At 38.5% G+C, this 27,787-nt stretch overlaps 1 protein-coding gene across 2 annotated transcripts in view; it reads left to right on the plus strand.

Moving 5' to 3' along the window:
- Positions 1 to 27,787, plus strand: part of PLCXD3 (phosphatidylinositol specific phospholipase C X domain containing 3) — a 129,894-nt gene that overhangs the window by 49,491 nt on the left and 52,616 nt on the right. For both annotated transcript variants that reach the window (XM_058680078.1, XM_004583673.4), the window contains exon 2: positions 22,243 to 22,951. In XM_058680078.1, the coding sequence (XP_058536061.1) occupies positions 22,243 to 22,951 (709 nt within the window). The remainder of the gene's footprint in view (positions 1 to 22,242; positions 22,952 to 27,787) is intronic.

Here is a 27,787-nt window from a genome sequence, read left to right on the forward strand (position 1 = left end):
GTGATGCCAGTGCCTACTGAAATGCCCCATTCCAGTGGCTCCCATCACATCCCAGCTACACAAGTGACCCATTTTTCCATTCCCATCCGGAGTCATTTGATGGGAGGAGATTACAAGTAAGAAAAGCCACATTTTATGTTTGTTTCAGTGCTTTTGAAGAATTGATTCATGAGGCTAAAATGTATTGCTTGGTGTAGTAGCAATTTTCTGTCCCTCCTGTGAGGGCACCTATTAGATCAATTGAAAAAAGCAAGGCTGCATTCATAGCACTTCAATGGTTTTTAGGGTGGGCATTTTATTTCCTGATTTCCCCTCTCATCTTTATAAGTCAGTAGCAGAAGAAATAACTTCAACACCTACAGCTCAGGTCTCTATTTTCTTGCTCCTGGGCAAACATGAAGAAATCTATAAAATACCTCTTGGAGGTTACTGAGAAATTAATCTGGCAGCTGCCATCTCAAGGCCAGGGAGTGGGCTGTTTTTGCATTAAGTGAATGGGGGCTCCTTTACAATTGCAGAGCCACTCTGGTTTCCAGGTTTTTCTTTAGTGTTCCATAGGCATATTTTGAAGGGTGGGCGGGGAGGGTGGAACATAAGGACAAAGATGCGAATATTGTTAAACAGGTTCTGAGCACTGGGGGATTAAGATGTAAATGTCAAATGAGGGTTGAGATTGGAATGATTGTTTTCACTTCTAGTCTGAGGCTCAGGAAAAAGCTAAGATTTCTGCAGGTTGACCTGGTGGTCAGGTAGCAGAGTCCAAATTCTCAGGCTGATTAGACTCCAGCAGAGAAAGGCCACGTAGATCAAGGAGGCAGCTGGCACCCCGTGTGTGACCATCCAGTCCTCCTTTTCATGTCAAGAGGAGAGTTAGCCTCTGTACAAGTTTATTAAGTTGAGCTCCAGGTGGGGTGTGTGTGTGTTTGTGTGTTTGACCTTACCTTCAGTGCTAGCTTACATTGCTATGGGACCTTGGCAATAAGGTCAAGTTCCGTGTGATGTCAGAAAATGGTTCTGGGTTAAAAGAAAACAGCAGGCAAGCCAGAGTCAGATGTCAGTGGAGTATGCAGCCCTTTTTTGTCCTTTTTTTCCACAGGCAAAGAAAAGATCCAACAGTTAATACAGCCCATATACAGGCCAGTTCAATGAAAATATCAAGACAGTCCATTGAGTGAGCCTAACTATTCATTGTCCTCTTTTTCATAGTTAGTGGCATTGTATAAAAGTAAAGGTTGCTCCTATCTATGTAATTGTTAAATCACTGCTGTGCACTGAGTTGACAGGTTCCGCTGGGGATTTGGGTGTCACAAATGCGTGCCTTGCCTCTTGGAACTAGTCTCTATTCTTCAGCAGGTGTGACAATTTTAAAGCAATTTCTGGAAGAGCAGACATTGGATAAATGACATCCGTTTTGTCACTAAAATCTTTAAGATCCTGTTAACTTTATAAGGAACAAAACACCTCAATGTAGCACATTTCCCCCTTTCCCCTCATCTTCTCCCTCCTCTACTTTTACCCTGAGTAAACCTGTGCTACATGAGCATGTGTGCACATACACACAAGGCAGTAATCCAAAAAATGAGGAATTGAAGAGGGGACCACTCCCCATCTCTGCTGGCTGTTATGATTTGCACTAATAATAGTACTTCATATGTGAGATGATTTCAAATCCAATTTGAGTGGTGTAGAAATCCAAGTCGAGTGAGACAGGTATGTACAGGATTTTGCTGAAGTGATTTTGCTCATACTCCTTTAATTCAATCCTTGTAAGTCAACTGGGCATGTATATTGCTAAAGTAACACAACAAAATACCATTAGTTTTGTTTTTCTCTTTGCCTCCTTGCCTGCATTTCTGCATGCCATTGCTAGAGCCAGCTACATTCAGATACTAAGTGCTGTTTTTTTCTTTTTGCCCGTATTGATGTTGTCTTTATCCTGTCTCATTTAATTCTCAGTCTCATTCATTTCTACCTTTTTTGGAGATCATTTGATCTTCCTTAAGTAAATCTGGCAGGACAGAAACCTCGGATCCAATGGCTTCCCTCAGTGGTACGGTTTTTCAGGAGGTGACATGTCAATCTGCTTGACAATAGACCTGACAGGACAGATTGAGTGAATTCCACCTTTGAGGGTGAGTGCTCCCAACGTTTAGATAGTTGGGTACAGCCTTACTTGTGGATATATTGAGATCTTCTAGGTGGCTGCAATAATCAGCATTTCTCCAAGGTAGAAGACTTTACTTCCAGTTCCTCTGATTTGAAAGTTGGACTAATCCAGTTCTTGCAAATTGTCTAAACTCAAGGAGTCTTTAAATGTTGTGTGAAATTGGCAGTTGTTTTATTCCATACCATGATTTTACTGTGAAATAATTTTTTAATACTAGTTTTCTTTGCCATTTTTTTTCACTATTTAATAGTATATGAAGCTTTGTAAAGCATTTCTTTGAGTTAAAAAAGGACTGAATGTAAGGTAGAGAATGTTAGAAAAAGATGAATTTCTAAAACACCATTAGACTAGACAAAGAGACTGTTAAAATAGTTTAAAAACCAAACATTTTTCTTGGTTGTGAAAAATGAAATTCCAAGATTAGATTGTTGGTCAGATTGTGTGAGCTTTCTCTCTTGGGCTTGCAAATGGCTACTTTCTCGCCATATTCCTACCTGTTTGTTTGCTTTGTGTGTATTTTTTTGTGTATCTAAATTTCCTCCTTTTATAAGGATCCAAATATATTGAATTAGGACCCATTATAAAGATCTTATTTTATTGTAAACTCCTTGAAGATATTCTCTCCAAATTAGTCACATCCTTAAGTATTATAAGTGAGGGCTGCAACACAAAGTTTGGGAGAATCAGCATACAATGAACACTAAGGCCTGGTGGTTGAAATACAATACGTTGTCTTATAAGAAAGACAAATTGCTGTATTACAGAGGCAGAAGGGATCTGAGTCATTACTTCAATTTAAGCCATTACACATTGAAATGCAAAATCTGAAGAGGTGGAGAAGTTCACATTTTGGTGTTTTCACAGTGATATAGTACAGGTTGTTTGGTCCCAGGAAGCCCCATAGAAAATGGAAAATGAGACCTGGGATCTCTATTGATGGAAACTTTGGAGAGTTGCTACTCTAAAAGAGGAGCTAAATAGATTCACCACCTGATCCAGAATGAAATTTGAGATGTTTATGTTCTGACTATGAATGAATTTTAAGGAAATGGGCCCACGTACCTTTTGTAGCATTGGAGTCCACATTTATTCTTAGTAAGTGGTACTCAAAATCCTGGATCGAAGAAACTAGACATAAAAATCGTTCCCCTGAGAATCACACTTGTGAGGTGAATGGAACAGGCAACAATATTTTAAGAACCCATATCTCATAGGGAAGGAAGGTAATATGTCCTTGAGGGAAACAATATTTGGTTAGAATAGTCTAATAAAATGCTCCAAGACATACATCAAAATTATCTCATGACTAAGGCAACATGCACCTGTAGCTCTGGTTGGAGGAATAACAACTATAAAGACAAATCATCTGCAAAAGACACTTATATAAATGAAGCTAGTGTATCTGCAGTTAAGGGGTTAAAATCAAGTCTAGAAGTCAAAAGGGAAAGACTTCAATGTGTCACTCAAAATAACATGGGAGTGTTCACTTTGGCAGCACATAAAATTCAGTGATACAGAGAAGAAAAGTATGAGGGAAATGAGGATATTTAGAAATCGAACTCAAATCTATGGAAGTATTTTTCACTGAATTTAAAACACAGTAGACAGAGTAAATAGCAGATTAGAAACAGCTGAAGAAATTTAATGACGTAGGAAACAACAGAGAAAATGGACCAGCCTGTAGCACCAAGAGGAAGGATAGAAATAAGATTCTTACAGTCATGGAAAAAAACATGAAAAAAAATCCAAAGTTAATAGGATTTTTTGAAAGAACACAGATTAAAAAAAATAAATGCTACTCAAAGAAATCATGCGTGGAAATTGTCCAGGTTTCACTCACAATATGAATTCTCATTGAATATATCCTGCCAAGCAGAAAAGCAAAAACCACATGCACATGGAAACATATTATACTATAACTGTCCAAACACAAGACTAAAGGTCTTAATAGCCAAAGAAGAAATGCTGATTTATAAATAGTAAAATCAATTAGAAGTATTCTGGTTCATCAGTGAACGGAAAATGCTGACATATACTTTCAGAGTTCTAGTATCATAGTAGTAAATGTGGAATTCTCTCTTCAGGTGGATTATTATACAATGATAATACAACAAAGACTTACCAAAAATAAAAAGTCAATAAATTGACCATAAATATGACTGAAAAAATATACAAATAAAATTAACAAAAAATTAACAAGCTCAACAACCCCAAGGCTGCAGAGACCAAAGTGTCAAACATCAAAACATCCTAAAATATGTAAAATAAAAGATTCCTAGATTCTAATAACTAAAATTACATTTTTAGTGAAAAATATTTCTAGTATAATTCCAATATTCATGAAGTAATATAATTAGTAAGGTATGTATGATTTGATGAGACGATCTATATAATCAGTCTCTAATCAAAAAGTATATTCATTCCTTCAAGCAAACTTGAAATAGCTTTAAATATTAACTATTAATTCACATGGCTAGTTTTAGAAAATACCAGTTAGTAGTTATTAAACACATATTCCTCATATATAATGCAAAAAATTTAGTAAGAAATTTTGAGCATGAAATTTTTTAAAAACAGGGTATTAAAATATATTTCCTACCTAAAAAGTAAGAAAGTTGATAATAAGTATGATGAAGTAAACTTGTCTTTAGAGTGAAATTTGTAGACTGTTATGCATATGTATATCAGAAAATATCTTATGGATAAATAAGATAATCGTCATGCTCAGGAAATTAGAAAAATAAAAAGAAATGTGTATCTTGCCAGCTATGAACAATTGTCATGTGGTTGAGGTTTGGCGGGGTAGAGATTTTGTCAGAGGGAATATGGTTTTACAGGATGGGGGAAGTTATCACTGTGTGATCGCTAAGAAAGCTATGTGACATCAAATTTATGAAAAGGCTATAATTGTTATAACAAAAGATAGAAAGGAAAAAGAAATGGTGACTCTGAACTCTAGATATCTAACCTGAGTGTGATAATTTCATGATCTATAAAAATCTTAAAACACTAGGTATACATATTAAATGTATGCAGTTTTAATTTAATAATAATGCCTCAATTGGAAGTATGGAAAAACTAAAATCAGAATGGGAACATGGTTAGAATAAAGATTGGTTAAATACAAATCAGAAAATATTCAATCAAACAATCTATCCGTTCTAATGAAGGTGACTCATCTTGATCAGGATGGCGTAGCTCCTGGTACAGTAACATTTGAAGAGAATTCCATGAGCTATTTTATGTCAAGCTATTTAAAAAACTTAATATTCTCAAAATGTACAGTAAATGAACCTGTTAGCATATCCAAAAGGCTGTAAATAAGCATTCAAAACAAGTTTTTAGACATCTATCCGACTTGAGGAATATGGCATTTGAACTAGACTGTGTTCAGTTGTAATCTACGAAGTCATCAAAGAACTCCTAACCCTTTTTTTTTTTAATATAAAGATATATAAACTGTCCTGGGAGAAGAGAAAAAATTAAAACGATAAATCAAAGTCAGGTAAGGCTGATGCCAAGACTGCAATACTGGCTTAAAATTAGAAAATCCATTAATGTTATTCACCCCATGAACAGATAAAAAGGAAAACAAGTATTTAATCATCTCTCAAATATAGAAAAGGCATTGACAAGTTCAACTCCTATTGATAATTAGAAACAAAACATTTTTGCAAAGTGAGAATAGATCTTTTAGTCTGATAGGTTTTGTATTTGGTAGACAAATCAATGCTTAACATTTCATTTAGTAATGAAAGACTTTTTCCTTTAAATTTAGAAGAAAGGCAGATGTACAAGCTGTCAGTAATACTACCCAGCTCTGTGTTGGAGGATCAGCTAATATATTAAAAAGGGAGATAGTCACATACCCACACACATATTGGAAAGAAACACTTTGATTGTAAAGCAGACTGTTGGATATCTGAACATAAATCCAGCAAAAGAGCTTTATAGATAAAGTCAAGATTTATTAAAGATCTAAGTGATGACCCAAGCATGTGAGGAGATGTATGATGTTGGAAGGTTGCAAAGGTTACCATCAGAGGTGACAATCCTTCCAACATTCTATTAAGTAACAACCCCAGTCCAAATTGCAGTATGTTTTTTAATAGCTCTACTAGTTCTAAAAATACATGTGAATTTTAAAAATAACTAGAGCAAACTGACAAGACTGAGACTCCTGCTACCCAGATTTTCAGATAGTGGTTGATCGTTTTCCTAGATCACAGAGCTTGGGGGAAATTGAGCAAGGTTAAAGCAGAATTTAACCTTGATCTGAATTGCTGCCAAGTCGTCCTTTTATTTTCACAGTGGGCTCCATATTTTGAAGCCATTGTGGGATTGAAATATGGAAACACTGCATGTAAAACATACACAAGGATAAGAAAATGATTTATAAGAAAATTGAGCTAAATAATTTGCTGTTCATAAATAATCATTTAGAAGCACAAAGTCCCAAAAGGCTTTAAGTTATAAATGTTTTATCTAATTATTTTGAAATATTTTATATTTGGATAGGCACAAAATATGAAAGCTACAAAATACACAGTGAAAGGCAGACATTTATACTTAACTCTTTTAAATAAGATTTACTTATTTTTATTGAAACGACAGACTTACAGAGAGAAGCTATACAGACAAAGACCTTTCATCTGCTGTTTTACTTCCCTAATAACCACTATGGTTGGAGCTGAGCTGATCCAAAACCAGGAGCTTCTTCCTGGTCTCCCACATGGGTGCAGGATCCCAAGGTCTTGGGCCATTCTCCACTGCTTTCCCAGGCAAGGAGCTGGATGGATAGTGGAGCACCCGTATGGGATGCCATGTCTTGGAGGTTGGCAAATTACCCAGCTGAGCCTTGTGCTGACCTCTATGGTTAACTCCATGGATACAGTACGTGAATGTGTATTTGGAAGAATCTAGGTTGTTCATAAGTGATACTAAGAATTACAGTCAGTATAGATAGAAAGCATGGTGTATCAAACTTGTTTTATTGTTAACTAGGATAGAGATTACATGGGAATTTTTCTGTAGTAGACCTGAGTTGAGTCTGATTTTTTTCTAGAAGGATGAAGGACAGACAGAGCTACCATCTGCTGAATTACTCTCTGCATGTTTCCCATTAGTTGGGGTTGACTCTGAACTGGAGCCAGGAATGCCGTGCATGTAGGAGGCAGGAATCCAGTTACCTGAGCCATCACCTTCCAGGTTCTGCACTGGCAGGAAGCAGACAAGAGGAGCAGAGTCAGTACTCAAGCCCACACACTCTGATGTGGGAGGAGGATGCTCAAACAGCTAGGCTAAGTGCCTACTCTCTGAATATTTTTTAAAGTAACTGATATGATAATATACATATTTAAGGTTTTCATTTATCTGGTTTCAGCAAATGGATGTCTAATATAGCATTAAAAACATACTAATACTATAGTTCTCCATGGACTGTCGCAGAAATTACAACTCATTGACTCTATCTTCAAGTTCTAGCTCTAAGTTTTTGTTCATTGTCATTTATTTCAAAACCAGAAACAGGGAGAAAAAATATTTTTGCTCCATTGGTTCACTCCCCAAATGCTTAGAGCAGTCTGTACTGGCGTGGACTGAAGCCAGGAGCTAGACACTTGGTCCAGTTCTCCTATTTTGGTGGCAGAGACTGAGTACTTGAGCCACCATCTGCCTCCCACTGTGTGCATTAAGAAGCTGGACCAGAAACAGAGCTGCTGGGACTCAAACCAGATGCTCCAATTTGGGGTTAGGACATCTTAAGCAGTGGTTGAACCCATTACTTAATACCCAGTCCTAAATCCCATCTGTTTGAGCAAGATGGCCCAGAATACAAAAAAAAAAAAAAGGATTTAAAGTTGAGAAAGGTGGAACTGAAATAAATTTTATAAAAGATACACAAACAGAAGATAAGTAGGGAAGAATTGAAATGCACTCTGTTTCAGTGCCTGGAGTCCCAATATTATGTTTTGCTGAACTCTCAGGGCTTCAGAAAGCAGATATTGTTACTGGAAGTTTGCTCTGCTTGCCTTGGGAGAGAATAGAGTTATCAGGGGTTTGCCTGGTGGGTACGATTCAAAAGAGAACGCACAGGAAACCATGCCAATCTGTGAGCATCATGGATAGGATTTTTGTTGCTTGTGGTCTCCGAAAATGGAGTTTCTTGACTACATGGTTGCAGAGCGAAGCTGCCTTAAAGATTTGGCATAGTGATGGTAACAAATAAGTTGCAGACAATACAGAGGTGGTTTGACTGAATTAGAGGCTGGAGGAAAGACATAAAATGCTGAAATAATGTCCTCTGTATCTTTATGTGTCCTGGGTTACTGTCTGCAATTATCCTGCCTACAAAGACAAATTCTCTGCTTAGGCATTGGAAGTGCCTCTTGCTATAAAGAAACAGAAGGAACTGGATTGCTAAGCATGGCAGGTTGGGCAGAAACCCACTCTGAGATGTGTAACCTGTTTGTTAATGAGCACGGGAAGAGGGCTAGATTCAGATACTGTAATTTCTTTGTATCACTTCTTATTACTCTATACATTGCTGAAAGAAAATGTGATTATCATCATCTTGCTTCATGTAGCATTTGACGATGGTTGGTTTGGAGGGGTGAGGGATTCTGAATTGGTCCTAATGTATTGTTCAGCTGTTACCTACATTGGATGGGCAGCCACATGAATTTAAAAGATGTATAGTTCTAGGTCAAGAAGGAGTTAATATAATAGATTCATTTCAAATGGATCTAGTTGAGTGGCTTGCAAGAGTTTCCTTTTGTAAGGTACTTTAACATATTCATATGAGTCGTCATGGTCTATCAGTAGGATGTAGATGTTTAAAAAAAAGCTTATTTAAAAACTCCTATTTCAAGTATGGACTTTAATATTTTCTATTTATGTATATCTATCATCTGAGACAGACACGATTTATGTCCACTGATCTGCCTCTCAACTGCCAATAACAACCCATGCTCTATTGGGTGGATTGTACAGTATTGATTACCATGAAACGTTGGATTTAACCAGTGCTAGGGACCTTTTATGATCTAGGGGGAATTTGTGGTTATGAAATTCCAAATAATTGGGAAGGAACTCTTACTGCTGGTTGGAACCCTCAAAGGCCATCCTCTGCCAAACTAGTGCTTCAACATTCTAGTCTACACAGACGGAGAGAAGGGAACTAGGAGGCATCTAAAGCAAAATCTGTTTTCTGTTAACCAGGGATTGTGTCTTCCAAAGGGAGGATTCCCTGCTTGCTGCTCAGCCTCCCCCTCTGTTCTTCTGCTCGCTGCTTCCTGGTCATGAGGTGACGTCTGTGCTGAACAGTCAACTTTGAGGGTATAAAGGCTCATGATTTGGTTGTGAATCATAAGAAATGGCAAAATATTTCAGGATTATGTTCTTCTGAAAACATTCCACTGTTACTGTTGAAATAACAATTAGAATGGTTTATGAGTGAATTTGTTTCCAATTGGTAGGTAAAATGGAAGGTCTTATAGTAGGAGGAAAGCAAAAGCCAAGTATTAATCTACCATAGAGGCCCTTAATCTAGACACATATAAAATATGAAGCATGACTTATCAAAAAATGATCACAACTCATGCATTTTGTTTTTACTTGAGTTTCTAAGTTTGTGAAAGACCTTAAGGGCTTTTTCTACTTCCTGTCCCTCTGCTTGCTCATACAGCTGGTACATCACCAGGACTCCTTTGAATTTTCTGCCCAAGTAGTTCTAATAGCTGCACCTGGAGAGCAGACCCCAGGGGGCGTGATCTGTGTGTTTTTCAAAGTAGCTTGTCACAAGGAAGGAAAGTCTTTGAAGCCTTGTGTTTCATCTTAAAAACAAAAGCAAAAGCAAATGTTGCCCTCTTGTCCTTAACATCTGAGAGTATATGGTGTGTGTGCACGTATACGTGCACATGTAACAGGGCTGGGGAATGGGCCGTGGGAGAATATGAGAAAGAGCAGGGAGGAGAGGGAGAATTTTAGATGAAAATATTCTCTAAGTGCCAAATAAAAATTGATGCTCTAGAAATAACACAGCATGCATATTTCAGTGGCATCCAGAACTCTGTGTACATACACTGCAGTTTGAAAATGGTATCCTAAGCTGTCCTAGACACATTTTTTTATTGAAGAGACTCTTTTGTCATTGGGTTGTTACAAACTCTATATTTGATAGTTTAATTTCAGGCACCTTAATGTGCCATTTAAATTCTGGAAACAAATACATAGTTCTATTACTAGTGAGATGGGGCAAAAAAAAAAAAAACACTTAAGCATATGTTCTTTTCTTTAGCACAAACATTGTAATCTCCAAAGACTTGCTCAGTCCACTTTGCCCATCCGACATGTGCATCAGTTTGAGCTCCTCATATAGATGGGATTTCCTGACCACCATCCCTGGGTATCAGTGGTCAGCTTGCCCCTTGTATATCCCTGACTCCTTAGTAAAGCCTCATCCCTACAGGGTTGGGCAGTACAGATTTATGCCAAGGCATGATAGCTTTGTGATGGCAGTGTACTCCTAATCATCAGGGAAAAGGTCGGTAAACTCATTTGCTGCAATTAGCTGCTAATGAGAGGTTAGTTAATATTAATATGTTATTCTGCTCTGGGATATTTTTTCCCCTTTCTTGGGATTTCTCCAAGGATTTTCTCAGAGACCCAGTTGCCTCCCTCCTATTGCTTCTTTAGCCCCTAGTTCATTCTTCTTGCCGTAGTTGGTAGGAGAAGAGGCAGCACTCTCTCAGTCTGGCGACAGCAGACCCCAAACCTCTTTCTTGCTGTTGAGTCAGGTCACTTCAGCCAGTGCCAGCTCAATTTTTCAGGTGGGAATGAGGAAGCTGAAGTAAGGGTCTTAGCTGAGGCTCCTGTGAAGGCATGTTGAGTCCTCTTACCCTCCAATTGCAACTGGAAAACTCCAAAATGCAAGCCTCAGAAGAATGGCCATGCAAGGGGTAGAAATGAGAGTTTCTTTTTGGCACCTTCAGTGGCCTACAGTGGGTAATAACAAGCCATGTCATATTTAGAGAGCCGTGTTTTGCTTTGTTTGTATTTGAAAGGTAGAGTGGAAGAGAGAATTCCTTTATCTGTTAGATCTACCAGTTCATTCCCCCAGTTGTCTGCAGTGACCAGAGCTGAGCTGATCCAAAGCCAGGAGCTTCCTCTAGGTCTCCCATGTGGTTTCAGGGGCCCAACACTTGGACCATCCTCCACTATTTTCCACAATAGGCCATAAGCAGGGCACTGGAATGGAAGTGAAGTAACCAGGTCTGGAACCAGCACTCAAATGGGATGCCAGCATCACAGGTGGAGGCTTAGACTACTATGCCACAGCACTGGCTCAAGATAGCCATATATGTTACAAATACAGTTTAACTGTTACTTTTGTTTACCTTGAAATACCAGGGATGTATGCCTACAGAGAAAAAAATCAGCCGTATTCATGTTCACCACAAGTTTGAGAAGGAAGGAGGTCCAACAGATCATCCTCAAACACCACTGCCATTGTTCTTGTCAAAGTCTACATGACCACAATGTTAAGTAGTCATGGGAAGTATCTGTTCACACTGAATTAATTGGTAGCTCATCTCTGCATGCTTTTCATCTTCACAAAAGGTGAATTTATCATCTTTGGTACTCTGGGGCTTACTGGAGTAAGGATAATGGAACTTCCTTCAAGCCCAGAAAAGGCTTTATCTACTCTTGTCTTAAAAAAAATTTTTTTTCCTTTATGTTTGACAATCTTTGCATAGATGATTAGAGCACAAAGGGTCAAGGGCTACAGGAAAGTGGGTAAGATTATTGTTTCCACATTATTGCTTTTTTTTTTCTGTATCTGGGGGCAAAGGGGGAGATAAAGGGAGAAGCCCCACCCAGCCTCCCATCCGTCTGATTCCCGATGTGGGGCATGCTCTGAGGGTCCTGCTGAAATGGTTTTGTTAATTGAACAGTTATGAATTGCTGTCCATCTCGCCATTCCAAGCAAGATGAAATCGCTGCAGAATCCATTGGTTGACATGATCCACCTTAGAATTTGTTTGCCCAGGTTTTCACTGCCAACACATGGCTCGGGTAGTTGATTTGTTCTGTCCTCTGTTATGCCAGGTGTCTTCTGTAGGTTCCCATGGATTGCCATATCCTCCATGTGCGCCTGGATATGCTGTCTACTGCTCCGTCTAAGCCTCTGAGGAGGCTCAGCTTTGACACCTGCACTCCATGGTATTCTTGTCTTTTAGAATTAATATCCAGGTCATCCTGTGGCAGAGGTCTTAGACATGAACAAAAGAACATGATGGTCTTGAACTTTTTCAATCTATCAAATCTCTTTTCTCATGGAAAGCTACTGTACAGAATTAGCTCGCACATTTGAAAGCTACTATGTTTCTTTGAAATCAACACACATGTCCATCCTGCCATATGCTGGGTTGTGTCACTGTTTAGCAAAAGAGGATGCTGAGTGAATCTGACTGTTGGGAACATTGCACTCACTTGGCCTGTACTCCACACTGGCTCCCATCTGCTTCTGAACACAGCTCTTGGATTTGATTGCAATTCTGAAAGCAGAAGCTGATCTGAGACCCACCCTCTTTGGGCCTGAAGTCAACGTTAGACTGATGTTTGTGGTTTAGAAGTTTAGGTTTGTTCAAAGTAAATGTCATTCATTAAGCATCCTGTGAGTAATACAAGGAAAGTTATATTTCAGTTGAAAGTGGATTCGGAATAAGGAACCCTAAATTTCACTCTGTATTACTCAGCTTCTCAACACTACAACTAAATACCCATCCCTGGAAACTGGCAGGAACTTGTACTTGGGCTTTTGCTCCCTGCTCATGATCAGAGAGCTGCCTCTGTCTGATTGTGGTGATGATGTCATTGGATGGTGAAGCAAACATAAAGCAAAAAGAACATGGCAAGGCAGGAGGCAGAGAGGGGGAGGCTAGGTCTACCTTAGCTTTGCAATGAACCCTCTGGTGAGAGTTATCTTTTGAATGCATATTCTCAATTATCTTAAAACCATCTGAGACACCACGATTGGGTCAAGCTTCTGCCTTCATTAGTACCATCAGCCTGGGGTTTAAATTGATGCATGAATTATAGAACCAAGTCTTGTACAAACCACAGCACAGCCAAAAATGTCTGGCGTATCAAAGTATTTTTCTCTCTAGCCTCCCTCATTTTGCCCTTGGCTCAGTGAGGCTAACTATGATCAAATTCATGAATCAACTTCTTTGTTACCAAGTTAAACAGTTGGATTTGATCATTGAAAGTAGCCTAAGAAGGTTGTAAGAGTGACTACAATATTCATTCCTTTATTCCTTCTGATCCCATTCCATGGGCTTGTTTCTGAATGGCTGAATCCCTCTGAATCCTTTCACTGAAGTTTCTTGTTCCTCTCATGGTCACTTTTGTTTTTTTAAAGGATGTACCCATTAAAAAAAAAAACTATAGGCTTTTGCTTCAAATAACTCAGGTCATGCCTACTGAATAACCCACTGAATTCTTTTCCTTGTTTTTCTTTCATCTTGTTTCACACTTGGAACCTTTAATTTCTGACTAGGTCTACTGAAAAATTTTAAAATGTTATTAAAATATTCACATATTCTTACAACAGGAGACTTTAAAATTTTTCCATATAATGAAGTACAGAAATTATTGTACTTTTTTTAGATTTATTTATTTTTTATTGGAAAGGCAGATATACAGAGAGAAGGAGAGACAGAGAGGAAGATCTTCATCTGATGGTTCACTCCCCAAGTGAGCGCAACGGCCAGAGCTGAGCCAATCCAAAGCCAGGAGCCAGGAGCCAGGAGCTCTTCCGGGTCTCCCACGTGGGTGCAGGGTCCCAAGGATTTGGGCCATCCTCAACTACTGTCACAGGCCACAAGCAGGGAGCTGGATGGGAAGCAGAGCCGCCAGGATTAGAACCGGCGGCCACGTGGGATCCTGGCTCGTACAAGGCGAGGACTTTAACCACTACGCTATTGTGCCGGGCCCCAGAAATTATTATACTTAATACTAAGAATTAGTTGGGCCTCGTGGAAGTTTAAAAACCCATCTCTTACCTCATCAGCAAGTCTCTGCCTAACTTGCATATGAAAAGAGAAAACTTTCTTATAAACTAAATAAGCAGCAATTCAAGAATGTTAACTATTCAAATAATGAGAAAGTAAAAGGATAATCTGTTGTTCAAAAGTTTATTGGCACCAGAGATGATCGTACTTGTTGTATCTCATGATTCCTTAGTTTATTTCCTTTTACATTGCAGATATTCAATATTATTTACTCATTTTATTTGAATGAATTCTAAGTTTATTGCAAAAATCAGGATGGTCCCAATATTTTCTCTTACTCAGCTTGGGCTGATACTGAAACTAAGCCTGCTCACAACAATTCCTTAGATTTCACAGAATGTGTGACTTGTGTGTTTTCACTCTGAAGTATTTTCTTGGTTGGCATGGAATTAACTTTGAACTAAGCAAAGTTTTTAAATTACTTGCACTTTTGTACGGTTGAGTGTTAACTTTCAAATTAAACATATCCTATAATTAATGGAATACAGTTTATGGCAGAACTTACTGAATTGCAATTTTTAAAATTATTTTTAAAATATACAGAGATACAGAGAGGAAGAGAGGCAGAGGAAGATCTTTCGTCTATTGATTGACTCCCCAAAGAGCTACCATGGCCTGAGCTGTGCCAGTCCAAAGCCAGGAGCTGGGAGTCTCTTCCAGATTTCTCACACAGGTTCAGGGTCCCAAGGCTTTGGGACATCCTCAACTGCTTTCTAAGACCACAAGCAGGGAGCTGGATGGAAAGTGGGGTTGCCAGGATTAGAACCGGAGCCTATATGGAATCCTAGCTCATGCAAGGCGAGGACTTTAGCTGCTAGGCTACCATGCCATGCCCTATATTGCAATATTTGTCCTCATCTTAATTTGGGATTATTTCAAAATAATTTGTCTTGGGATATCACTCCAATACTCAACATTCTTACCCCCAGAGAGACCAAAAGTAAACATGGAGTACATATTTTATCATAATTTAAATCTAGCTTGAACAGTTCATAGCAACAAACAATACAAATATTTTGCTGTAATAAAAAAGGCTCTTTAAAATTTTTTTGAGAAGTAAAACAATTGTTTGAGGTGCATTTATGTCTGTGTGCTTAAAGGGGTTTACCTGAAGGGTACTGATAATGATAAGGTCTTTGGGCATCCGGAGTGGGGAATCTTTGAGTTAACGCCTGAATGGTCAACAGACATGAATAAGGACTGGCAAGAATGAAAATAAGAGCTGTGCAGCACCAAGGTAGGGAGTGGTGGGAGAGGTGAGGTGCAATCACGTGTTCTCGGTGGGAAGGGAAAGGAAGTAAGTGAAATTGGGACATGAGAGACATCCTTGCATTCCAGTATTGATGGGATGGTGGTTCATAAAAGTGAAGATACAGACTGAGCCTAATTGACCACTGATGGATCAAGAAAATATATGAAGTAGGATATTGTTGGACCATGAAAAGAATGCGTTTCTGAGACTTCCAGCAAAACGAATAAACTAGAAGTCACTATGTTAAGTGAAATTAACCAGATCTATAAAGGCAGTCCCTGCATGTTTCCCATTCTGTGTGGAAGCTAATGTGGATTTGAACTTTGAACAGTGATTATGAGCTGGAAAGAAAGAATAGAGAGATTAGATGGTGACTACTAAAAGTAGTCCTGTTTAAGGAGCAAAATCTAACACGTAATAGCATACTGAGTAGCATAAAAAAAATGGAAGAGAGAAGTTTTTAGACTTCAAATATAAATAAAAGATAAGGTAGTAAAAAGCGAACGTTATTACCAGGTTTTATTAGCATGTGCTGCATATGTGTCAAAATATTACAATGAACTCTAGAAAATGTGCATGTATTACATGTTTTTTAAAAAAATAGTTGTATTATTTTCCATGATGCAGTGTTGTAGGCATAGGGATTCCCGCCTCGCCATTATCCCCACTCCACTTTTCCCCCTATATTATAACAGGATAGTCCTTCAGCAATAGTCACAAGTCCAATATTCTGCCCTTTACCATGGCATTGTAAGTATACTCAATGGTAGGAAGTCTAATATACTATTGTCAAGGTATATTTACCAGTTTTACTGAGAGTTCTCTTACTAGGGAATAGAGATGCATACTGCAATGTGTCTTCACTTTCCGATATGCTAGTCTTCATTATATAGTCCATCTATGAGAATATGTGCATAATAATAACTTTAAAGTGAAGCAATTAACAAGTTTAAAAACTGAGAAGAAAAATTATGGAGAACAGATTAAAAGCGTTTCATGAATGGAAGAGGATCATAATAAGAAATGATTAGTGCATGAGTTCCTGGGCACTGTCGTTACCCACACATCCCTCATGACCTCCACAGCATCTGTCTGTCCTTTGCTCCCCTTAAGATAGCTATGACAGAGATGAGGAAAGTAGTGAAGCAGAGGAGGAAAAAGAGCTAATGTCATTCAACAAATGATACTATTGAATGCCTAAGAATTTGTTGTAAGTTCATTTTCATGTAATTTTTATGAGGGGAAAATCAAATACAGAATAGAAGACTCATATATTACTAAATACAAAAGGATGCAATTATGTAAACAATGTTTGAAGATTATAGCACTATGTAAATATATTAATAACATAATTGATACTATGTTTATTTGTAATTAATGCTCTAGATAGCTAACATTGCATAAATCGTGTGTAGCGATAGATCCTTTCATATAACTATCTGCTAGTTTCTAGAGGCCAGCCAGTACACGTGCACTGGTTCCATAGACATTTCTTATTACTGCATTTCTGATTCAATGCTGGAAGCAAGAGAAGATGTGTTCTCTATCCTCAAATCTCAAATCTGGAAGAAGAGACTGGAAGGAAAGAGGAAAGGGATAATGCCCCAATCTCAATTCCTTTCTTGATAAGAAAGAGAACTGTTGGCAGGAAGTACTGTTTTCTGAACACATCAGAGAATCAAAGACTTGTATTTCAAGGAGATGTTTCTTCTGTACAAACATGATTAAGGGTAATGTGTGTTATTTCAGATTCTCATTATTCATAAAAGGAAAACAAATAGTTCCAGACATGCAAGGACAAAACTAAATAGTTCGGCTTTCAAATCCTTCTGGCTCTCAAATCTCAGAGTATTTAATAATTGCACTGTTTATTTTCAATGTTTCATGTTCATTTTCTTCTAAGAGAAAAAGACACAGCCATTTTTCTTTCAGAATAGCTGGTTTCTGCAAAGTGGATTTGGTTTTATCCAGTGTTCCCTCTCCCTTTCTCAAGGCTATTTAGTTTGTTTGCCCAAGAAATCAGAACTACCCCATGATTACAGATACTCAGGGATTCCTGATGCTCTGGGTTTGCTGTGCCAGAGGGTCTCCGATGGAGAAATCGGTCATGGGTAGGAGCTGGAATGAAGAGATCAGTATTTCATACAGTGAGCTTCCAGAGATGGGTGCAGAATTGCTCACTGGGTGGCATCTGCACCTCCTTTCCAGGTTTGTTCCTTTCCCTTGTGATGCACGTAACTGTACTGGACACTGAATCCTCATTGTACTGGACACAGAATCCTCATTGTACTGGACACTGAATCCTCATTGCTTTCCTTTTAGGGGCTGCTGTTGATGCTATGTTTTAGGTACCTGTCATCAGGATAAACCTATTGTGGGAGGAGATGCTTGGAGTCAATTGACTTTATTATTTTATGAATACAGTTCCATAGGCTCGGAGATTTCCTGTCCCCCTCCCTTCCCCTCTAGTATCAAAAGATACAGTATAGATCTGTGCGTTCAGCAAACTTTGTGGTCTTGGTGGGTTTTCTTGCCTCTCCACTGTGATATGAATTCTACAAGGACAGAGTCCCGGGAGGTCACACATGTGCTTTATTTGTATATCATTGAGCTAATGTATGGCATGTAGTGAATAATTAATGTCTTCAAAATCTTTAAATATACAAGGAAATGGGACATAAGAGGCACTTGATGAGAGTAAACAGACTTTTCTTCCCTTAATAAATGCTATTAATTTAATTTTCAGCCACGATCCCCCACCTCTGCTCACATGTACCATTTATGTGTTTCTTGCATACTATAGGCACTCAATTTGATTTTAAGAGAATACTCACACAAAACTTGTGCCACATAAGAATCTTTGGTGGAAATGAAGATTAATGAATAAAAAGTACCCACCTAAATGGTTTATTTTTATCCTAAAAACGTATTTTTATAGCCTTGAAGTTAGAGCAATCAGAAAACCTTTTGATATTAAAACAAAAAGACAAAGGTAGTAGACGCAAATGTCACATATATCCTGTTAATTTACTTTCATCTTTTCCTTCCTTCCTTTCCTTCCTTCCTTTATCCCTTCTTTAGTTCCTTTCTTCTGTCCTTTCTCTTAAGATTTATCTACTTTTGGGCCCGGCGCAGTGGCCTAGCAGCTAAAGTCCTTGACCTGAACACTCCGGGATCCCATATGGGATCTGGCCCAAGCCTTGGGACCCTGCACCCGGGTACGAGACCTGGAGGAAGGTCCTGGCTCCTGGCTTCAGATCGGCTCAGCTCCAGCCATTGCAGTCACTTGGGGAGTGAATCAGTGGGTGGAAGCTCTTCCTCTCTGTCCCTCCTCCTCTCTGTATATCTGACCTTGCAATAAAAATAAATCTTTTTTAAAAAGGATTTATCTATTTTCATTGGAAACACATATATAAAGAGAGAAGGAGACCTAGAGAAAGCTCCACTGTCTACTAATTTACTCCCTAAGTGGCAATAATGGCCAAAACTGAGCCAATGAAGAGGCAGGAGCCTCCTCCAGATCTTCCATGTGAGTGTAAGGTCACAGGCACTGGACCATCCTCTGCTGCTTTCCCAGGTCACAAGCAGGTAGCTGGATGGAAGTGGAGAATCTGGTACATGAACAGGCTCCCACAGGGGACCCTAGTGCATGCAAAGTAAAGATTTAACCACTGTGCTATTGCACCACACTCAAGGTTTCAAGTAAGTTTAAAAACAATGCATCATGTTGCAATAGTTTCATTGCTGTATGTATTGATGTCAACTTCAAAGTAGAAGGCAATGAGAAATAGATGAGAGATGGGTTATCAATGTGAAAAACTGTTGTACTGGTAGAGAGGAAATTTGGAGTGATTGGTTTATACCTCTAGAGATCCATGTAACTAGAGCAATTTTTCAATCTTGTTAGCATTGACATATTGGGACAGATAATTCTTTTGTGTTGAGGATGTCCTTTGCACCACAAGACTTAAGCAGTAACTCTGATCTTAACCCACAAGCTGCCAGTAGCAGCTCCCTTCAGCTGTAACAGTCTCAAAAGAGGTCTCCTGTTCAAACAATATCTAAAGTGTGAAGCCCCTGCATAGGGCACAGTTCCATACGGCTCCTGTGCACATGCCATGGGGTTGCCTACGCAGGATGAATGTTGATAGAAGTACTGTTGGTGTTTGCTCCTGTTTCCTGTTTGCTTTTAAAATTCCAGTTTTTATCTTAATAAAATTCTTTGCATGTCAACAGATAATGCAATCTAGAAATAATATTGTTTCACGAGAGTTCAAAGTAGTTGATTATTTTTGCCTTTAGAATTGTGTATATTTATTATGACCATACAATAAGCTAAAGTCAAAGGCATATGGGTAACAAAGACCACTTCTTTCTAGAAAAACAAAATTCAATTACACCCAATTCCCTTTCTGTGTGCTTCCAATTATATCTTCTACAAGAGTACAGAAGTAATCAATTATTTTCATCCACCCTACTCCACATGCTTGGAAATGAGCATCTTCAAATTTTATTTTGAAGAATTGTTTATTTTATTTATTTTAATCTTAGATCATTTAATTTCAACTCAAACTCATTATTAAACATATCTGTGTATAGTGAGCTGCAGCATAGATTGATTTATTCATTTAATAGTCAACTGAACAGCAATTAATGAATCAATATGTAACAATTTATAGTCATGTTAAAATTCATCCATGCTGGATTTCAATTGCCACCTTTACTCATTTAGAGTAAATGAATAGATCACACAATTTCAGGTTAAGTCAGCAAGGCATTTCTATATTTGGGCTATTTTTTCTTATTTAAAAAATCAGCAATATTGAAGCATTTTCACTAAATCCAAAATGTTATGATCTGTAGGGCATCAAAATACTAGCGTTCAGGAAAGTATTTTTTTCTAACAACCTACCATGGTATTTGAACCTCATAATCTTGAGGTTATAAGTTATTAAAGCTGGACAGATGTAGAGATACATACATATATGTTGATGTATATAGATACAAATATGGAATATAGACATAAATATTGCATCCCTAAAAAATTACTTCAAATAACTTGCAAGAAAAAGGCACCAAAGGTGGGTGTTTGGATAAAATCAGAGGTGTGTGTATGTATATATAAGTATATATGTATAATACGTGTGTATATGTGTATACGTGTGTGTGCTAGCACGGGGAGTAAAATGACCAGAAACGCATCCATCTCAAGGGATCTGAGGCAGAAGCAGTCAATGAAGGTGTCTGCAGAAGAGCCCGAGTAACATATGGGGAAAGATGGTGCTGGATCAAGGTCATGAAAGACGAGAGGTCCGATTCTGATTATGTGTGAACCACTTACTGTGTGTTCATTTCGTTTTAGCTCCACAATTAATCCTATCCAGAACTAAAGTTTAAAAAAGAAAATTCAATGTTGAAATCATTTTCTTTATTAGTTTCTGATTTTACTTTAAATGCTTTGCAGTACTTAAAGGCCAATACAACACATTGTTAGTTTGTAGATTTGTAACGTACAAAAATAATTAACCCTAATTCTTCCTAATGGGAATCTAAACTTAAAAGTGAGCTTCAAGGTTCATTTTCACTCTTGAGGGGACCTAAACCATTAATTGATTCTTAAATGTTGCCAGTTGTGTTAACTTGCAAGAAATATTCATTGATTATTTAATATAAAAAATTCTAAACCACATCTAAGTTCATAATTGCCAAAACACAATGCCAGGAATGAAGTTAAATATAGGCATATGCTGAATAACAACAAATCATACCCCTGGTGGTGGCATATCGGTTAGTGGTGTTATAGCTATTTTAGGTATAAGTATATGCTATTAATGCATTCATGATGGAATCACTTAGTGATCTTATCAGAATAAATCCCTGTTAAGTGATGAATATCAGTGTCGTACTGTCTCCTCATCTTAGTTCTCCTTTCCTCTAAACATTTGACCTCTTGTGCTTTTCCAAAGTGTGTGAGATAATAATTCACGAAAATTCATAATTGTCAGTGGAGGGGGACAAAAAACAAGCTTCTTTATTCTTGAAATCAACACAAAATGATAGAGAATATTATAGACAAAGTACAGGAGAAGTAGTGAGTACCCATAAATCTTTTAGAAAAGATGACTTAGGTGATCTATATGGAAAGACAGTCCTAGATAGTATGCTGCATGTTTGGCTCACCAGAATAGGTGAATATGTGGTTTAAAATGTTGCTGGAGATGAAACATTTAAATTTGCCACTAAGTGACCATCAAGATGCCTGTATCTCTCACTAGAATGTCTGCATTTGAAGTTGGCTCACACTCCTGACTCCAGTCTCCTGCTAATGAACTCCAGCAAACTGTAGCAATGTCTCAAGTAATTATGTTTTTCCAACCATGTAAGAAGACCTGATTCAGTCTCTGGCTTATGGATGGGGTCAGGCCAAACCCTTATCATGGCAGGCTTTTAGGGAGTGAACCAGTGAGTGAATATTCTGTTTATCTCTCTGCCTCTCAAAGAAAATTTAAAAATAATTATCAAAAGGAAATTGTAATAGTTCACTGTCAACTTAATACATTGAGCTGTATTCTGTGTCCTCTACTGGGTTATAAAATGAATCATCCTAAGACAGTAGTTAGCTGTATAAGATATGTTGCTTAATGTTTCCTTTGGCTCATTTTTAGGAGTGATATGGGCATTGCAATAGGGCAAGTTGGCGTGACAGATAAAAACCTGAGAACTCACCACATTTTTCCTTGTTCTCCTAGGTTCTCATGATTCCTTCAGCTTCTACATTGATGAAGCCTCTCCAGTGGGTCCTGAGCAGCCAGAAACTGTCCAGAATTTTGTCTCTGTGTTTGGGACTGTGGCCAAAAAATTGATGCGGAAATGGTTAGCCACTCAAACAATGAACTTTACTGGTCAGCTAGGAGCTGGAATCCGTTATTTTGATCTTCGAATTTCCACCAAGCCCAGGGATCCTGACAATGAACTCTACTTTGCTCATGGCTTGTTCAGTGCCAAAGTCAATGAAGGTCTTGAGGAGATCAATGCATTCCTCACAGATCACCATAAGGAAGTGGTGTTCTTGGACTTCAACCATTTTTATGGGATGCAGAAATATCACCATGAAAAACTGGTCCAAATGTTGAAAGACATCTATGGCAACAAAATGTGCCCAGCTATTTTCGCCCAGGAAGTTAGTTTAAAGTACCTGTGGGAGAAGGACTATCAGGTGTTGGTTTTCTACCACAGTCCAGTGGCCTTGGAAGTCCCCTTCCTATGGCCTGGGCAGATGATGCCAGCACCCTGGGCCAACACCACAGACCCTGAAAAGCTGATCCAGTTTCTTCAGGCATCCATCACTGAGAGAAGAAAGAAGGGCTCGTTTTTTATATCTCAGGTGGTGCTGACCCCCAAAGCTAGCACTGTGGTCAAAGGTGTGGCAAGTGGACTCAGAGAGACAATCACAGAACGGTAAGTGACTTGCGATGATCAGCAGAAATGTCTCCATAATTTAACTCAAATGAATAGAGCTAATAAGTAATAGAACTATGTATCTTGGTTTCCTAGGGATTCCATAACAAAATACCACAAAGCAGGTGCTTAAAACAAGCTAGCAGTACAATCTCAAGTTTCTAGAGCCTAGAAATCTGAAATCTAGGTGTCAGTGCAATTGGTTCCTCCCAAGGACTCTGAGGCAGAACCTGTTCCGTGCTTCTCCTGCTTTCTGATGACAGCTGACAGTGCTCAGTGTTCCTTGTCTTGTAACTGTATCACTTCATCATCTGCTGTCTCTCTCTCATGTCACCCTGTCTTCTCTCTCCTCTAATCAGGACATCAGTTCACTTTGGATTAAAACCTACCAGGAGTGGGCACCATGCTAATTTAGTTATTTGTGAAAAGACCGCATTTCCAACTATCCTATCTGCAGGTACAGGGATAGGACTTTAACCAATCCTTTTCTGTGACATGGATCATAATTCTATGTGTTTTGAGTCCATGTCTGTTGCTCTGCTCATAGCACTCCTTTTCACATTTACATAGTGCCTGATGGACTGTAAATCTTTGCAGTTTGCACAATCTGTCTGTGTACTGATTCTATTTGATCTGCATAGCAACACTGAGAAGTAGATATTCTCTTGCAGAGTAAAAGGAAATAAGGTTAAGAAAATGAAGTGCTCTGCCTAAGGCCCCTTCAGTAATGAAGGACGAAACAAACTCAGATTCTGTTCTCCAGCCACCTCCTGTGTCCTTAGAACTACCCACAGCAGCTTTAGAATGAAGGGTCACCCTCGAGGAAGTGCGCATTACATTGGTAACATCTCAACCACATGAAGGGTATTTGCCCATTAGGTGTAATTCTAGCAATCATCAAGGATCTTTGTAATGCTTTCCAATGAGTGATACAAATGCAAACTCGTGTTATTTTAATGTGAAGCATAGATGATACAAATGTCATCTTGAACAAATTCTTTGCAGGCTTTCACTTTTTGCTTACAATTGATGTAATTTATACTTTTAAAAATTGATAATACAAAGTTTTGGTCCCAAAGTTTTTGAGGGGAAAGAAAAGAAAATGAGAAGAGTTGGAAGTGAAAATAGTATGGGTGGTTTTTATATCATAAAATAGATTCAGAAGCATTTCCCATTGTTTCAGTCAAAGCGAAAGCAAAGGCTCTCTCTTCCAGCAGGGAAGTTGAAGAAGGCCACACAAGACCCAGATAATCTTGAGGAGAGTTTAAAATCTAGTTATTATAGGCCTGGTAACACATTAAAAGATAGAAATCAAGTCAGATCCTTCCTGTGGCTAGTCCAAGACTTGTGCATTCAACTGCTTACTCCATCTTGCTTCTTATTCATTGCACACCTAAATTACAGACTTCCTTAAAGATGCTATAAAATACCTGATAATTTTTAACAAATTCTTTTCTTGGTTAAAAACTATATAGCATGGGAAACAGCAGTAGTTAAAATTGGTAACGGAAGCAAGAAACAATAAGGAACCTTTAAGCCTGATAGAGAACTTAACAACGGTGGACTTGGAGGTTGTCTCACATTAGAGTGACTTTTGATCAGATCTTTGTAATAATCGATTCAGTCTAGGAATTAGGTGGAATGAAAAAGGTAAGCATTTATGAGGTGCTAGCTTGATGATTACTTTTCTTGGGTGCAGTTGGCATCTTTCCATTTGTTATTGTTGATGGTCCTTGTCTGTGTTCCTACTGAACTATAGTGATTTTGCTTTTTGTTGTTGAATTCTTTATTTACTGGAGTATTACGCATTTGAATATAATGCAAATTGAAAATGTTATCTCAAAAATAAAGTTCCAAGATTTTAAAAATGCATTTGAAACTGAGGAGGAATACAGAATGGGATGATACATAAACAGTGAAAATTAGGATGAATTTAGTGTCTAGTTAACTATGTGATATGAATGGAAGGGAAGAGTTAAGGTGTCTGCTTGGGAAGTGGAAGAGATAATGGAAATGTTTACAGAGTCAGGGAACAAAGTCACAGGAACTTGGGGAAGAAGCCTGGGAGATATAACTTGGGTAGTATCGAACGTAAGTTTACAATGCAATATGTATGATCTATAATTGGGAATATAGGCCAGTTCATCTGGGAGTTCCTGGAATTTCTGACAGGTTGCAAAAGCCATAAGTCACTGGAGTAGAAGAGTTCCACCATGTTCAATGGTTTCCTTATGCTATTTATGTATCAGCTGGGATCTCTGTTTCTTAGACTTTAAATAAGTCTCACCCCCTCAGTGTATACATTGTGTGAGTACAAGGCCTTCCTCGTGATCTCTATCAATGATAATGGCATTCTCATGTTGTGAGCCTCCCCACTGCTGGATTATGTCAGGGGTCAGTCTCCAGTGATCTGGCTCTGTGCCTCATTCTGGCCTTGCTGAAGAAATGAGGAGAAAGAAAGGTTGTACACTCATGATAGTATAGGTAATTCATCATTAAATTTCACTTGTCTATCATGGTCCTCAGGCTTGGTATCCTCCCCTGATGACCTAGGCTGTCTGTCACATCCTGTGATGGAAACCCTACTAGTCCCCTTATTCTCATCTTTCTTTACCCTATACTGGGATAACCCTGCATTCTTCAGTAGATAGTTATGCTTGCCTAACTATCTCCCGCACCATCTCCTAAGCCCAAACTCACTTAGTGCCCTCAAAGAATCCATCAAAACAGAAGGCTTTTTATGTGATAGCACTTTCTACAAATGCTAATTGTCCTGGTAAATAGCATTTTCCGCCTCTCCCATAAACTTAGAAAAAATGCATTCATAAGCAAGTGTTATTACAAAAGCTCCCACATTTTGAGGAATCCCCTCCCCCTCCCCCCCCCAAAAATACTAGAGGTCAAAAGTCACAGGATAAGTCCTTGAAAGAGGTGACTCTGGTACTTTCCTTTATCTTGATAATTTGATGAAAACTTCATTGTCACTACTCCATGTCATGAGCATGACATAAGGCCTCTGTCATCTTGAACATTCTTCTCTGTAGTTCTGTGCTTAAGGAAACATTTATCCATATTATATACCTACTTTGCATTCTGGTCAAGAACTGAATTCTGATTTTAGTTGAGTAGGGACCAGTCAATGAAGAACCCAAGAATGAAAACCCACTCCTGAAATAATTTTCTTTCATTTTTGTCTCACACCACGTGAGATACACTCTGGGAGTTTGCAGGACATGGCTAAACTGATTTTGGCCATTCATGTTCTAGTCCATTACTACTAAAGCAGGATATGTGGAAGAGATCAAATCAGGAAAATGCTGGAAACTATTCTAGGTAGCTCTCTCAAGACAGTCACAATGCATATTAGCATATAAAAGGCACTAACAATCATTTTAGAGAAGAATTCCGTTTAAATTTAGTATATTTCCAAGCACTTGTTTTTTTTTCTAATAACATTTATTACAAGCACATAGAATAAATTTTGGGAAGCAATGCTGAGCAATGTGCTCTTATTCAGACCTCCTCGCTTGTCTCTGACTTACATATCCATAATCGTAGAGCTGTATCATTGGAAAGAAATAGGGTCAAGAAGAGTAATGAAAGTGCAAATGAAGATCCTACTGTATGAATCAACTTTTTCCTCTCTAGGAGCATCTAAATTATTTGTAAATGGTTCACAAACCTATGTCAAATCTGCCATTATGCTTGTACTTGTGCTAGAAGCATTCTCCGGTGGAGTTCAGTGTCAGAAGTGTCCGAAGGTTCTGCTACTTAACCATTTGCACAGCTGCGTTCTGAATCTGGTGTTAAAGTTCAGGATGTTGTTATATTCTCTACATATTCTGGACTTCTGGAGTGGCCTGTTAGAAGAGGCAGTTGTCAACTCCTGGGTCTTGCTTTGCAAAAGCAATTTCGTTGCCTCTGAAAGGCAGTGAAGGAGCATTCATTCTTCCCTTAGCTTGTTTTTTTCTTAGTGATGAAACCTACAGAGAAGTTTCAGTCTTGTACTGTCCTCTTGGTTTTTGTACCAAATGCTTAACCCTCTTTGACTACAATTATTAGTCAATTGGCTATTTTCCATTTTGTAAGTAAATTGAGATCCAGATGAATTTTAAGAGATTGCCCAACATCCCAGAGCTAATTCACAGCAGATATGGGTTTAAAAGCCAGGTTTCCTCTGCCTCAGATAAAGCTCTTTCTTCCATACCACAGGGAAGGATAAGGCTAGAGGAAGGGCTGGAGGAGCCTGGGGAGGGCAAGAGAAAGCACCAGAATGCAGGAACCCACAAGGAAGGACGATCTGGCTTTCAGACAGCCCAGTGTTGAATGCTACATGGTGTTGCAGACCCTTGACTAAAGAGCTAAGAGGGCAGGCTTGAGGACTGGACTTACTTCCTTGTGCTTTCTTTATATGTCATGAACCCAAGATTTTTTTTCTTTATTTAATGGGAAAACACACTTGTTCACAAGCCTGCTACTGCCCAAGTGACTCTGTGTTTACCTGGACTCAGCAAATGTAGATTCATTCCCTTAGAGATACTCAGTTACAGTATCATCATTTTAGGAGCTTGGAGGAACCAAGAAAAACCTCCCTGATCATCTGAGACTCAGGAGGCTCTCAGTAAGGTGCAGAGCTGTACAAGACAGCACTGCTCTCCAAGAACAGCAGGTCTGCTTTGATGTTACACCCGGGGCCAGCCCTCCCAAGGGATCAACGTGTTCCTATCACAGCAGATAATAGGTATTGCATTCAAAAACATACTGATAAGCCAGCACTAGAATAGTCATTGCTTATGAGAGGCCTTCATACTCATCTATTTCTCAACATACATACAT

The sequence above is a fragment of the Ochotona princeps genome, chromosome 23 (genome assembly GCF_030435755.1).
Source record: "Ochotona princeps isolate mOchPri1 chromosome 23, mOchPri1.hap1, whole genome shotgun sequence".
NCBI classification, from domain to species: Eukaryota; Metazoa; Chordata; class Mammalia; order Lagomorpha; family Ochotonidae; genus Ochotona; species Ochotona princeps.